Raw genomic sequence first — 12,580 nt, forward strand, 5'->3', positions numbered from 1 at the left:
AGATTAGCCACAGTTGCTGCCATGTGTCAACACAGCAATGAACACATGCTTAAAGTGGTGGTGGCGGAGGGAGATGGTAGTAAGATTAGAGACGGTGGCACAATAAATACACAATTACTTTAAGCAAAGACAGAAAAATCTTCTCACCTACAAGTAAGGCCAGGACATAACTAATCTACTGCCTCCGTAGTTAGCTGTACTGATAAGAACTGTTGCCGAAGAAGAGATAACATCAAGTCCCTGGGGCAGTGAAGATTTTATGTTAATATCACAACCTCCTAATGGTATTTCAGAATACATTTTATAGGAAGCAACTGCCTTTCCTTTTCCTACGACCACCTAGCCTGTATGAGTAAACTATGAACCACTGCCCGAGTCCATCCTGAGTTGCAGGATTTAAAGAAACAAACATCTGTGTCCTTCTCTGAAACTACAAAATGAAATACTCACGTCATTTATTTTGCTCAGCCTTGTTCAAACAAATGCCATGGATTTCAAAAGAGTCCCCCAGTGTCACAGAGCTGTAAAGCCAGCTCACTGATCAATCGTCACAACTAAGTCCAGACAAGCATTTGGGCAGAGCCACATGAGGTGTGGGAAAGCCAGCAAAATTAGCTCTTGTTAATGACCTTGGTGGGATAGGATTGAAACTCTCACTATGAAGATTTGTTCTAATATTTTGAAAGGTAGATGGGCAGATAGGTCACAGATCAGTTATGGAACTAAAAATAATAATAATTCATACCTCCTGCTCTAGGCAGATTTTTTCTTTTTTCATGATAACAAAACTAAAGGGGCAAGATTTAACTAACAAATATTTTGGCTTAAGAGAGTAGAATACAACTGCACAAAATGAAAATAAAATAAAAAATAAATTAGGTAAAAAGTAAATAAATATGGGAGGGATGGAAAATTTGAAAATAAATGTCTTTCCATTCTTTCAGTAATATGGCCATTGCTTAGCCATTACGTATCTGTCCTAATGCTGTTGAAACTGGCATAAGACACAGGAGTGATGAGAAATAACTAGCAGTTTTTACAAATAGCCACAAAAAGAAAAGGCCACATAATGTTGAAAGGATTTATTTTATATTGCTTTGCAGCAAAAGGCACCTTTTACAAAGTAGAGTGTCAGAGAAGCAATATAACATTTGGTGCCTTCAGGTTATGTCATGAAATGTAGCTGTGGCTGCACCACAGTTCAAGAAAAAAAATCAAACCTGTAAACACATGAAGCGTGACCCCCCAATAAAGCAGGGTGAATTACAGAAAAGCACAACTCTTTACCCTTCCTGTGGCATTATCACACGGAAGTGTACTGATGAAGAGCTGCAGGGACTGTCGTACAAGGTCAAATTTGCTTAGACAACTTATAGTGATATAGGCCAGCAGGTGGGAAAGAGCGGTAAGATGAGCAAAGTGAAATAGGAAAAAGAGGGAAGGAATGAATGCTAATTTGAAAATGATGTGACAAAACATGTTAACCATGCCTAACTAATCTCTTTGACCATTTGTCTCTGAATACTTTACATCTGTCTTGCCCAGGTCCACAATAAGGACCTGCATTATAAGGCCAGTAGATTGACTTGTAATGATACAAGTTTGTTTTTTTGTCTAGCCTTGACCTTACAACTTTCGCTGATTATTTTGCACAAGTTTACACAGTGGTTCACGTTCCTAACAGTCACAGAAAGTCAGCAAAGTGTATACAAAGACATGTTAAGGCAATGGCTAATGCATCGTACTTTCTATAAGAAAGATACATAGATAGTCTTTTTAGATAATCTTAGTTTAACCTGTTTGGACTACTTTTAAGAGTTGTGCCCAAACGTGACTACCTTGTATTTGACCCTAGCCTTAGATTATCTGCATTTTAAACTGGATAAAGTAATATTTGAATAGTACTGAAAAGTTAATTTATTTACTCTTGTCTAACTGACTGCATAGGAGACATTTGATAATGTAGTAGCAGTCCTGATGCAACAAGTTCCTTTTATCCAACACTTTGTACATCTCATATTTTGCTTTGTACTCTGGATTTCTTCTTTACTGCACATCAGTTCCTTTCTAGAGTTATATATGTACAGAAATAAAATGCAACTGACACTGTTTTAATATTTGATGACCTGTTCAGATAATGAGTTTTAATATCACTTAAGAGCAGAACAGAAGAACTTAAAACCACAACCTATCCTGTAACAGTATAACTGAAAAGACCCTGACAGGTGTTGAGACGGCAACTATGACTACATTAGAACTCTGACTCACACAAAACAAACAAGGTCCTTGTTATTTATTTAAAATGTATGAAATATATATTTCATATGAGTCTTGATTTTTCTTAAAAAAGGACATTTAGAGAGGATTCAAGAAAACTGCAAGAGATTGGTAAAAGAGTGTTAAAAAAAGAAAGCTGGTCCCTCCAAGCTACCCCATCCACTCCAGCCCAACCCACCCCATATCTTACCCCTTTTGGACTTACTATAATCCTATTGTTTGACTGTATTTCAATTATTGTTACAACTTTCTGTTCATGTTGTTATTTTTTTTGTAATTGCCCTTTTCTACCTACAACACCTATTGCATGCACAACTGTCCAACTGGCTATCTGTTTGAGTAGCCTCTACCAAAAGGCTTTATTTTTATTTATTTATTTATTTTTTAGGGAGTTTTGCTTTAGAAGGCTGGGCACCATTGTTAACATGGGCCTAATAATATTGGGCTATAAAAATAAACTTGACTTAATTAGAAAGTGAAAAAAAAAACAACCACACACATACAATCTATTACACAGTGAAACAATTCAAATGTGTCCTTTCTTGCATGAAGCCCAGCTGCATTTGTAATCTATTAATTTTGGAATTTGTTTAGTTTAGAAAATCTTGAAACTAAGTAGGGTCAAAGAATAGATGGTGTTGTATGCTGCTCAGATCGTAAACCCCCTTGAGGCAAATTGTGGGATATATAAATAAAATTGATTTGATTAAATTAATTTGACTTAAAGCTAATCAATTCATTTGAGAGTAACTAAAGTAATTGCAATATATGCAACAGTAACAACTAGAGTGAAATGGTAATGTACACTATCTGCAATTATAATGGAATAAACATGTAACCTAGTGTATATGGCTTTAAGCATTTGTGTATTAATGGACCTTTATACAAAAATATTTCTCAGAAGAAATCCGATTGGCTAACACAAAATCTTAAACAACCCTGCTGGATATCAGGTGGGGCAGCACATTCTTAATTTGTTGATGAAGCAGCAGACTGAAAATCCATGTATGGCCTGCTGTGCCCTTTTACTTTGTCGCTTAGCAAGTAATCAAATTAAATATCGCCACCAACACATTCACACAAAATGTTACATTGCTTATTTGATAATTGTTCCAAAAAATGTGCTTGTAACATTTTTCATTTATATAGCTTTTTAAAACAATTGTGATTCTATTCTTTGATGGACACAATGCATGGAACAGCTGAAAATGGTAAGATTCAACTTTGCAAACTGTCCCAAATTCTTCTCTTTGTAAAAACGACCAAAGATTGGATTCAGTGAGTATAGAGGAGTACTCAGGCCAGTCTTTACACAAACATCTGTATGTTATGTTTAACTTGACATTTATTTAATTTTCTTTTTAAAAATAAAAACACTACTTCAAAAATATAACACCACTAAATATTAGATAACATAAATGACCAGTTAATGCAGTTAAGTGAAAAAGAATGCTTTTATTATAATTTTTGTATTTTAGGCAACCCTGAGTCTCTTTCAGAGAGTGTGAATAAGCATTCAAAATTAGTCAACACCTTGTTAAAAAAGAAAAAAATATCTGTTGTTTTATATGGTTTAATTAATCCTAACGTTAACACTACTTCATAGGACATATCCAAATACTTAGTTTTGAGATAGACTGTAGATAATAGTTTTATTGACATCTAATTCAGACCAGACACACTGCGGGAGATCTCATGTGGGCGGACATTCCAGCACAGATATAATTCATTTTCAGAAATACTTCCCACCAACACAGCTACTTTTGTAAATTACAGTGTGTTCATGAATGCCATCACCAAGTCCCAGTGAAACAGGCATGTGCTTATACTGATATACCATCTGATTTTTCTGGTGGACATAATTTCCTCTTACCTCTGCAAGAGTTCACTCGTTGTCTCAGGGGGGTATCCGCCACTTTGTCCTTTTCCCAGCATTTTTGTATGGCCTGTCTTGACACGCTCAGTGCTACTTGTCCGATCCCAAGCTTGGCATGGGCAAACAAACTCCCTAGCACCACCTGCAGCCTTAACACCCCTAACCTCCCCAAACACCCCCCTCAAAAATAAACTACCACAGTCCAAAGACAGCAAATCCTGATGAGTCAACTTTCTCTAGCCTGCTCTGTTCTTCTCTCCCCTTACTGAATGGACAGATGACAGAAAGGCCAGCAGGCGGGAAAAGACCGGCTGCTGAGCCCTTCAGCAGGGGCTCTTCCACTCAGCTACTCCTGATCGACAGCAGCAAAGGCAGCAAAGCCCCTCTTTAGCCTCTTCTCTCAAACTCTTTTACCCCCTATACCCTTACAAGACTTTCCTTCACTTCCCCTCTTCTCTCCAGTGTCAAAAGATGGGGAAATCAGAGCAGAGTCTCTTCAAAAGGGAAACAGGAGGTTGACTGAGTGAAGTTTAAGAGGGAATAACAGAAGAGGTGGGCTCAGGGGATGGCAGAAGGGGGGTGAGTTGAAAGGGACCAACTGGGAGTCCCTGCCCGGGACAGCTCTATGCGGCACAACAACAGGGACAAGAAAGTCCCTCCTGCCACTGCTGATTATCACCTCTACAGTCCCACACAAACACATACCCACAGACACATGCACCCTCACATAGTCTGGCCAATGAAGGGATGCACTGGGGTTCTGGGAATGCCATCAGTCAATCAGTAGGTGTCGGGATCAATTTAGCTGCTGAATCATTGGAGGGGTCCAGTCTCCAGTCCTGGAACACAGTGTCAGATTATTCACATTTTGTAATGGTCTGGCAGTCTGAGGTTTCACATCTGTGAGCCAAAAGGTAGGGTATGTTTGGCAATAAATCATGATTAGGGGAGGAATAGTACTGAGTAAGAGCACATCAGCAATCCTTGAACGGGTACACCACACCTCAAAAGGAAGATCTAGTTTAAAGAATTTCCTGGTTGGATTTTTAATTATTTATTTTGGCTGCATAGGAAATTGTCATTTAGCAGGGGGATTAATATTGTGGCTGGGAACCTAGACTGTTTCCAAAGGACCAGTCTGAGAATCTGAGTCTTAATTTCCTCTTCAGATTGGTAGAATATACTATAACATACTCATTTGAAACTAGATATTTGCTTAAAAAAAGGACTGTTGACTTAATATTTATATGTATATTATATACATCCAGTTGTTCACAAAACAGAAAGAGATTTGGCTACTTTGCTTTAACCTAGAAAAGTGGTGTAAAAATCAATGAATGGATTTAGAATTTTCAAATGTGAACAAAACACTGACAAGTGGCTTTAGTTCACATAACTCAAGCATTCTTATGGTGTAATCAGACATTTGGACTTATCCTGGGACTTTCACACAAACACACACACACATACAACGCACATGGTTGGTGCGTACGTTGCTAGCTAGCTTACAGCTAACGTCTGTTGATACACTGTTTAATAAACAGAATGCACAAACAGTCGCTGTGCAGTTACTGTCTTCTATAGAGGGACACTGTTGATCAACTCAAATCCTAGCCGACTGCAGACAAAAGCATGCTGCCACCCTCCCAGCAGTGCACAAGGACCTGAATTATAAATCATGGTAAAACAGAGGGTATTTTCCTAATCAACCAAGATAGGGGGCATTCTCTCTATCTTCACATTGTCTGCTTGAATGACAAATGGCATAATAAAAAAATAATAAAAATATCTGACCGATTCCTTGCTGACAACCACTAGGAAACTCTCGCTATGCATTGCGTGTGCGCAAGCACGTGCATATATTCATGTGACAACTCTACATAACAATCCCCCCACCTATTTTTGGCCCTGTGAGAAAGCAGATACCACTGTAGCATGAAGTGGTTTCTATAATGGTGCATGCCTAGATGACTCAGTGTAGTGCATGGCAGTAACAGAGGCGAATTACAATTAAACTGTTTGTCCAGTGAATCTCCTGCAATCTTTCAAAACCATCAAACTCCACATCTATAATACAATGGGTGGAGTCTGCATGTCCTCCCCGTGTTACCGTGGGTTCTCTCCGGGTTCTCCGGCTTCCTCCCACCGTCCAAAGACATGCATGTGTAGGTTAATTGATAACTCTAAATTGCCCGTATTGAATGAATGTGTGAGTGAATGGTTGTCTGTCCTTGTCTGTGTCTGTGTTCGCCCTGCGACGAGTTGGCCACTGTCCAGGGTGTGCCCTGCCTAAGGCCCGAAGTCACTGGGATAGGCTCCAGTCACCCGCGACCCCCTAACGGGGACCAAGCGGTAGAAAATGGATGGATGGATGGATGTTCTGAAAGGATGTTTCTTATACTGTGCATACAGCATAACACTTCCCCTCTCTTTAATTTATTCAGAAAATGCTTTATCAAATGGATTTTATCTCAAGAGCTTTCCAAAGAAGAGTGCACCAATCTACAAATAAAATCAGGAGATGGACAAGAAAAGGTAATGGCAGATTGTAATTTCCTTCCTTGGTCTGACAGGTATCCACATTAAATAGGATATTGTGGCAGGACTTGACAATGGAAGGGACTCCATTTAAAAATTCATGTTAATAGAAAAAGTGCTTTGGGCACTCATACGTTGTCACATACTGCAAACCATCGTCTTGGAAATGAAAAAATACGAGCCACTACGCTGCAGCAATTTAAGGAATGGAAAAACGTTTTTGAAAACTAACACCTACATACACACAGCAGACATTACTGCTGCTAATCCAACCATAAAAAATTAGCACAGTGACACCCATGTGAAAGAACTTCACAATCATGCATCTGAGTGAGTCTCTGTGTGTGTGTGTGTGTGTGTGTGTGTGTGTGTGTGTGTGTGTGTGTGTGTGTCTTCGCTGTGTAGTTCTAATCATTATGGTATTTTTAGTCACTCAGAATGTCAGTAAAGTCTTCTCATTACTCTAAAAGTGTGCCATCAAACCACATTTCCCATAATTCATTAATGCAGCCTCACCAGCTATCATTAGTGCAGTTGTGTGAACTGAGAACACGCTGAGAAGTGATCTGTCAGCTGTGGTTGAAAAGCAGAGTGATGAAAAGTAATTTTTTGATGATTGAGAGTGGCAATAAGAGGCCTTGCAAAAGAACTAACCAGTGATAAAGTGTGCAAGCCAGGTCTTACTGATCCAGCTCTCAGCTGCAAAAGGATTTACCGGAAGTAAACAAGTGCTTGTCCTTTACGACTCTTGTACTATATTCATCACTGAACATATTTATTACTCAACAATATTTGTTTGTTAATGTGTTTTAAATTGTTTCAGTCTTTGACTCAGTGCGTTTATTGAGGTAGTCTGTTTTTTACAGCTGAAATTATGATCTCTGTATGCTGAGAATTAATATTTTGAAGAAACCAAATTTTTTAAAGATTTAGGATTTAGCTTTGTCAGTGCCACAGAATATTTGTGTATGCCACTTAACGTCCAACCTCTCTAGCACTGCTGATACATACTAAAAATAGTAATGTACAGCCTTAGTAGCTAGACTGGCAGGTTTTACATGACAGGAGAAGTTGGCTCTGTCATCTGAAAATATCAGAATCAGAAATACTTTATTGATCCCCGAGGGGAAACTCTTTTGTTACAGCAGCTCACTATCACGTCAGTGCACACAGGAATAGAAGTACTAAGCAAAAAATATAATACACTATAATACAGGTCAGAAAATAAATTAAGTACCAAGTGGGTATAAGTATAAAATCAAAATAAGTGTGAAGTACAAAGTGGGTTTACCGGTTGATGATAATAATACGGTATAAAATAATAGTGCATGAACTGTCAAGTTAAGTGTAGCTTATTAAGATTATAATGAGACAATATCAATAAATAGGGAATTTTAAACTGAAAAGAGTATATTGCACAGGAATATTAACACAGAATATTGTCAAGTATTGCAGAGATGTAATGATCAATGTCCAGTCTAATGACTTAGGGTCATATAGACTAACACTTATATGATGAAATCTAACTGCCTAAAATATTGTAAATGTCTGTGTGAAAGAAACTATTTAAGTATTTTATTTAAGAAAATATTTTGGCAAATCATCATGATTGACTTTAAAGATTTGAGGCCAGAATTTGTATGTGTGTCAGTGCTTAAGCTCTCTGTACAGTATGTGTGTCCAAATTGGTTGGTGTGAATTTGAAAGCATTACAGTATATCTTACCATGCATGCAGTTATTAGGAAATTAAGAGGTATTTAGACTAGTGTCTCTAGTTTTACAGGGATAAAGGGAACAGGAGATGGTTTTTCCCTTGTGCTAATGTAGTTGGATGAAAAATGTAATGACACCAGAACTTCTCTGTATCAGTGTCACTATTATGTTTTGTGACACAATAATTCAGTGAAACAAAGACAACCTTAACAATCCATACCATGTGCCAAATGCTGAAGACTGTGCTAAGTAAGAAGTAACCCCCTTTCCTGGCAATCAGTTTTCCAGAAAATGCTCCCGGTGCAGCTGAGAATGCCACTCTGGAGCTGAGCATTCCCATGAAGAGGGGAATGTGTATTTTGCAGAGGATTTAAACTGACATGTGTGAAGCCATTAAGCAGGCTTAGTCTGTTAATTAAAGCCATTCTAATATTCTACCTTTAGCCTCATTAGAGTGAGACCGCTATGTTGAGAACTGAGCAGGCGACACTATGTGCCAAGCCAAAGCTCACAAATTCATTCACGAACACATGTGAGACACTTAGATACACACACATACACACTGAAGGTCAAATGTGGTTATGGCCATTGCGTGAGAGGAAGGTATCTATTTCAGCAGGCCTCTTTTATTGCGTGCACACTTGAACAGGCATACCAGCTAGCACCAGTGACATACACAAACATACAATAGTTATTATCTGGTTTTGGGTTGAAGCTGTTTAAGATAAATTGTTTCTTTTAAATGACTAATTTTTATGTCAAAAAGAACAAACATTTCAATGGATTTAAAATTTCTCCCAGACATGTATACTTTGCAGGGTGGAAAAGGCCTCTGACAGAGCATTTTCACAATCACAGAAAACTAAAACTGGCCATTAATCTCATGACAAGAAAGTTTTTAGGTTTCTTGCTATCTCATTACTGTAAGGGCGTGCAGATTTAATTGCAGGTTTTTATGTCCTGAAGCTGCTCAACTTAAAACATAGCTTCACTTCTCTCACATCACATGTGGGCCAATTGATCAACTTACAGATCTGTCCAACCCAAGCACTTGCATACACACACAGCCAGAAAGACATAGACACAAATGTTAAAAAATGTTTTATCTAAATCACTACAAAAAGAGACGTTGGCAAATGTCATTTGCAGTATAGACATTGGTGCCCTTGCGGCTAACCCAGACTTCAGAGAAGTTATGACCAGCTAGCAGCATTTGGCCAAGGATCCAGAGAACATATGACCTCATAAAATGAGCTTAAAAAAGGAATGAGGCACCAGCAATCACTGACAACAGCAGCTTGTAAATTCCATTGTTAATGACAGCAGTTGCATTTTTTTTTTTTTTTTTGTTGAACTAAAATTACACTGTGACACACAGCCGTGCCACAGCATACAGAATCACTATCATCCAATCAAGTTACTGGCTTTATGGAGGACAAACCTCTTTTAAACATCCAAAACTGGAAGAGAGTTTATAAACAGTTAAGGTTTTATAGACGTGAACAACACTAACACCAGCAGTGGAACCTGCATCAGATCCTGTGTAAAGAGATTTAGTCCCAGACCTGAGAAGCTTTAAACAGCTGAGATAAGCACAGTTTGTTAACACGTTCACATTTTATAGACTTGAACAGCACCCACACCAACTAAATAACTGAGGCTGTACAGATTCTTGTAATTAAATGGGTAGTCTAACTACAAATTAAAGTGTGAATTTACAACTTCACACTTACCTTAAAATTGCCATAATAATCCTTTGATGGGCAAAAGCGAGTAAAACAGCTTACTCAGTCATGGTTCCTGTCAGGGATGAAAAGAATATCAGGACATTATTCTGAAGCAGAAGTACTATTACTTAGACATTACTCGAGCAGAATTCAATTAAAAGAAGTGTAAAAAGCTATTATGTTAAGAAAGTAGCTCTGTTACTTTTACTTAGTTACATGTGATTTCTATGAAACCATCAAAGTGGAATCCTGACTGTAAGCATTGCAATGTCAACCATCCCTCACTAATTCAGAGATGCTCTCCAATGTCGTGAGCATAACTACAGGCTACTCTGTAAATTTCACCTTTCAGTTAATGGGTAAAATACTTAATCAAAAAACCTACTGAGAGGCGAAGGAAAGAAGAAATTCAGATTTATAGTATAGTAGTTTATAGTTATAGTAGTGAAAATGCCGCTCAGTTACAACAACAGTACTTCTAATTGTTTACTTATAAACCACACAACATTATTTGCAGACAGAGAGATCACTTACAGTGAAATGTAAGCCTCTATTCCCAGTTTATCAAAGGTTTTACAGTTGCTGTTATGAAATACCTGGTATGGGGTAGGTCTTTCCCTTAAAAAATCCTGTGATGTTCAGGACACTCCGCCTTTTTTTCCATTTCAAATTGCATCATCAGAGATGAACGAGGAACCTCATAGTTAACGTGAGCAGCCATAGTCACCGTGACTGAACAGGCACAGACTACAGCATCACACTCGAAATCTAAAATATGAACTAAAGAAATTTCATGACAAATGCTGCTGATGTTGTTTGATTGACAAGTGATCTCTGGGAAATGAAGTGCAAAAACACTACAACAATGACTGCTTAGAACTAGAAAATAATAGAAATGAAAAACTAAATCTTTAAGATTACCAATTCAAAACATTCCTGTAATACATCCAGTTGTGTTTTTTGTTCAAAGAAGCCCCGGATCATTTTACAGCAATTCAGGTTAAATTACAAAAGGTTGAAAAGTTATGCAAATCACAGAATAAGCTATTTAAACAACACTGATCTAACTCGAGCATATCACATACCTCAGGCCATCAGCTTGGGTCATGTAGCGAAATCATGGGCCAGATCGGCCGGTGACCTTTGGACCACAGAGTCTAAGCCAGGGCCTCCTGCATGGCTCCAACAGCTCAACAGCAGGACAACAGGGGTTAATGTCTGTCTGCCTGTCCGGCAGATTGGTATCAGCTAAATAAACATTATTCTAAGAGGATCCCTGGAGTCAACTAATATTATTTTTTAATTAAAATCCTACTCTGTATTTTTATCCATATCCATTATAGGTATATTCATATTTAAGCTTCAAGCAGATTTTGACAAAATGCTGAGAAATCAGATTAATCTTGGAAGGTCAAAAGTCTAGGTAAATACATTACCTAAACAGTTACAGGCCCATGTAACTAATGTGGCTAACTAGCTAACTTACTACTGTAGCCAGCATACTCTTGGAAGGGCCACGAGGCTAGCTACATACTTACCTAGACAGTAAGTGACACTAAACTCAAAACCACAGAGATTGAGTTACAAGCTACAAAACTACTGAGAATTTTAGAAACAGCCAAGACACAGAGTTGGTATGGGCTAGTAAGCCTAGTCTGGCTAACTAGCTAACATACTAGCCAGCATAATCTTGGAAGGACATAGGTAAGATAAATTGTTTACTAAGCCAGTTATAGGCTAGTGTGGCTAGTGTGGCTAGTCTGGCTAAATGCTAACTCCAAACTACCAAAACCTAACTGGGCTAACTAGGTTAACTTAGCTGACGAACCATACAGACAAAAAGAAATGTTAAATACAAGAAATAACAAACCTTCAAACTCCACAGTGAGCACCAGCTTGCAGCTTGCTGTGTGAAATACTTGAATCCTTCACACACATCTGCCACCAAAGCCACCTGCATTTGGTCTAACACAACATGACTGAAATAAAGGTGAACTGTTTGCATATTACAATACATACAGCAGGTATTTTATCTTACCTACCTCCTCTGAAGAAACTCTAAAGCTCTCTCAAACTCTCAAAGCGTTTGCTTTTTACTCATGTTAGCAAGCTAGTTGCAACAGTAATAGGCCTTTTTCACTTAAGACATTTTGAATTGTCATAGTAAAAAAGCACAGGTGAAAATAATGAAATTAATTATGACTGAATTCCATTTTGCTGCTTTAGTTTCAGGGTCCTGGTATTGTGCATGTGTGCTGCTCACTGTCATGGCTAACTGAGACACTTGAACAGAACTGAGACATTGCTAATGTTATTAGCAACACCTGTGCTTTTCCTACTATGACAAGTCAAAATGTGAATAAAGCCTATGGAAACACAGCACATTGTGGAGCTACATGAGGATGACGGACCTCATGTAGGCCTACTGAGGACCTACGTTAGTTGAAG

The 12,580-nt window shown here is 38.1% G+C and overlaps 1 protein-coding gene across 10 annotated transcripts in view; it reads right to left on the bottom strand.

Moving 5' to 3' along the window:
• The window catches only part of rbm20 (RNA binding motif protein 20), a 59,779-nt gene extending 47,432 nt beyond the window's left edge, over positions 1-12,347 (bottom strand). For 2 of the 10 annotated variants that reach the window (XM_044190634.1, XM_044190641.1), the window contains exons 1-2: positions 11,218-11,339; positions 10,139-10,205 (exon numbers count right to left, since the gene is read on the bottom strand). In XM_044190634.1, the coding sequence (XP_044046569.1) occupies positions 10,139-10,152 (14 nt within the window). In that variant the 5' untranslated portion in view covers positions 10,153-10,205; positions 11,218-11,339. Of the gene's footprint in view, positions 1-450; positions 471-4,150; positions 4,808-10,138; positions 10,206-10,728; positions 10,892-11,217; positions 11,340-12,002; positions 12,098-12,174 lie in introns of those variants that run through there. The other 8 variants (XM_044190640.1, XM_044190635.1, XM_044190639.1 and 5 more) reach the window with 7 other exon arrangements.
• Positions 12,348-12,580: the final 233 nt, after the last annotated feature.

The sequence above is a fragment of the Siniperca chuatsi genome, linkage group LG3 (assembly GCF_020085105.1).
Source record: "Siniperca chuatsi isolate FFG_IHB_CAS linkage group LG3, ASM2008510v1, whole genome shotgun sequence".
NCBI classification, from domain to species: Eukaryota; Metazoa; Chordata; class Actinopteri; order Centrarchiformes; family Sinipercidae; genus Siniperca; species Siniperca chuatsi.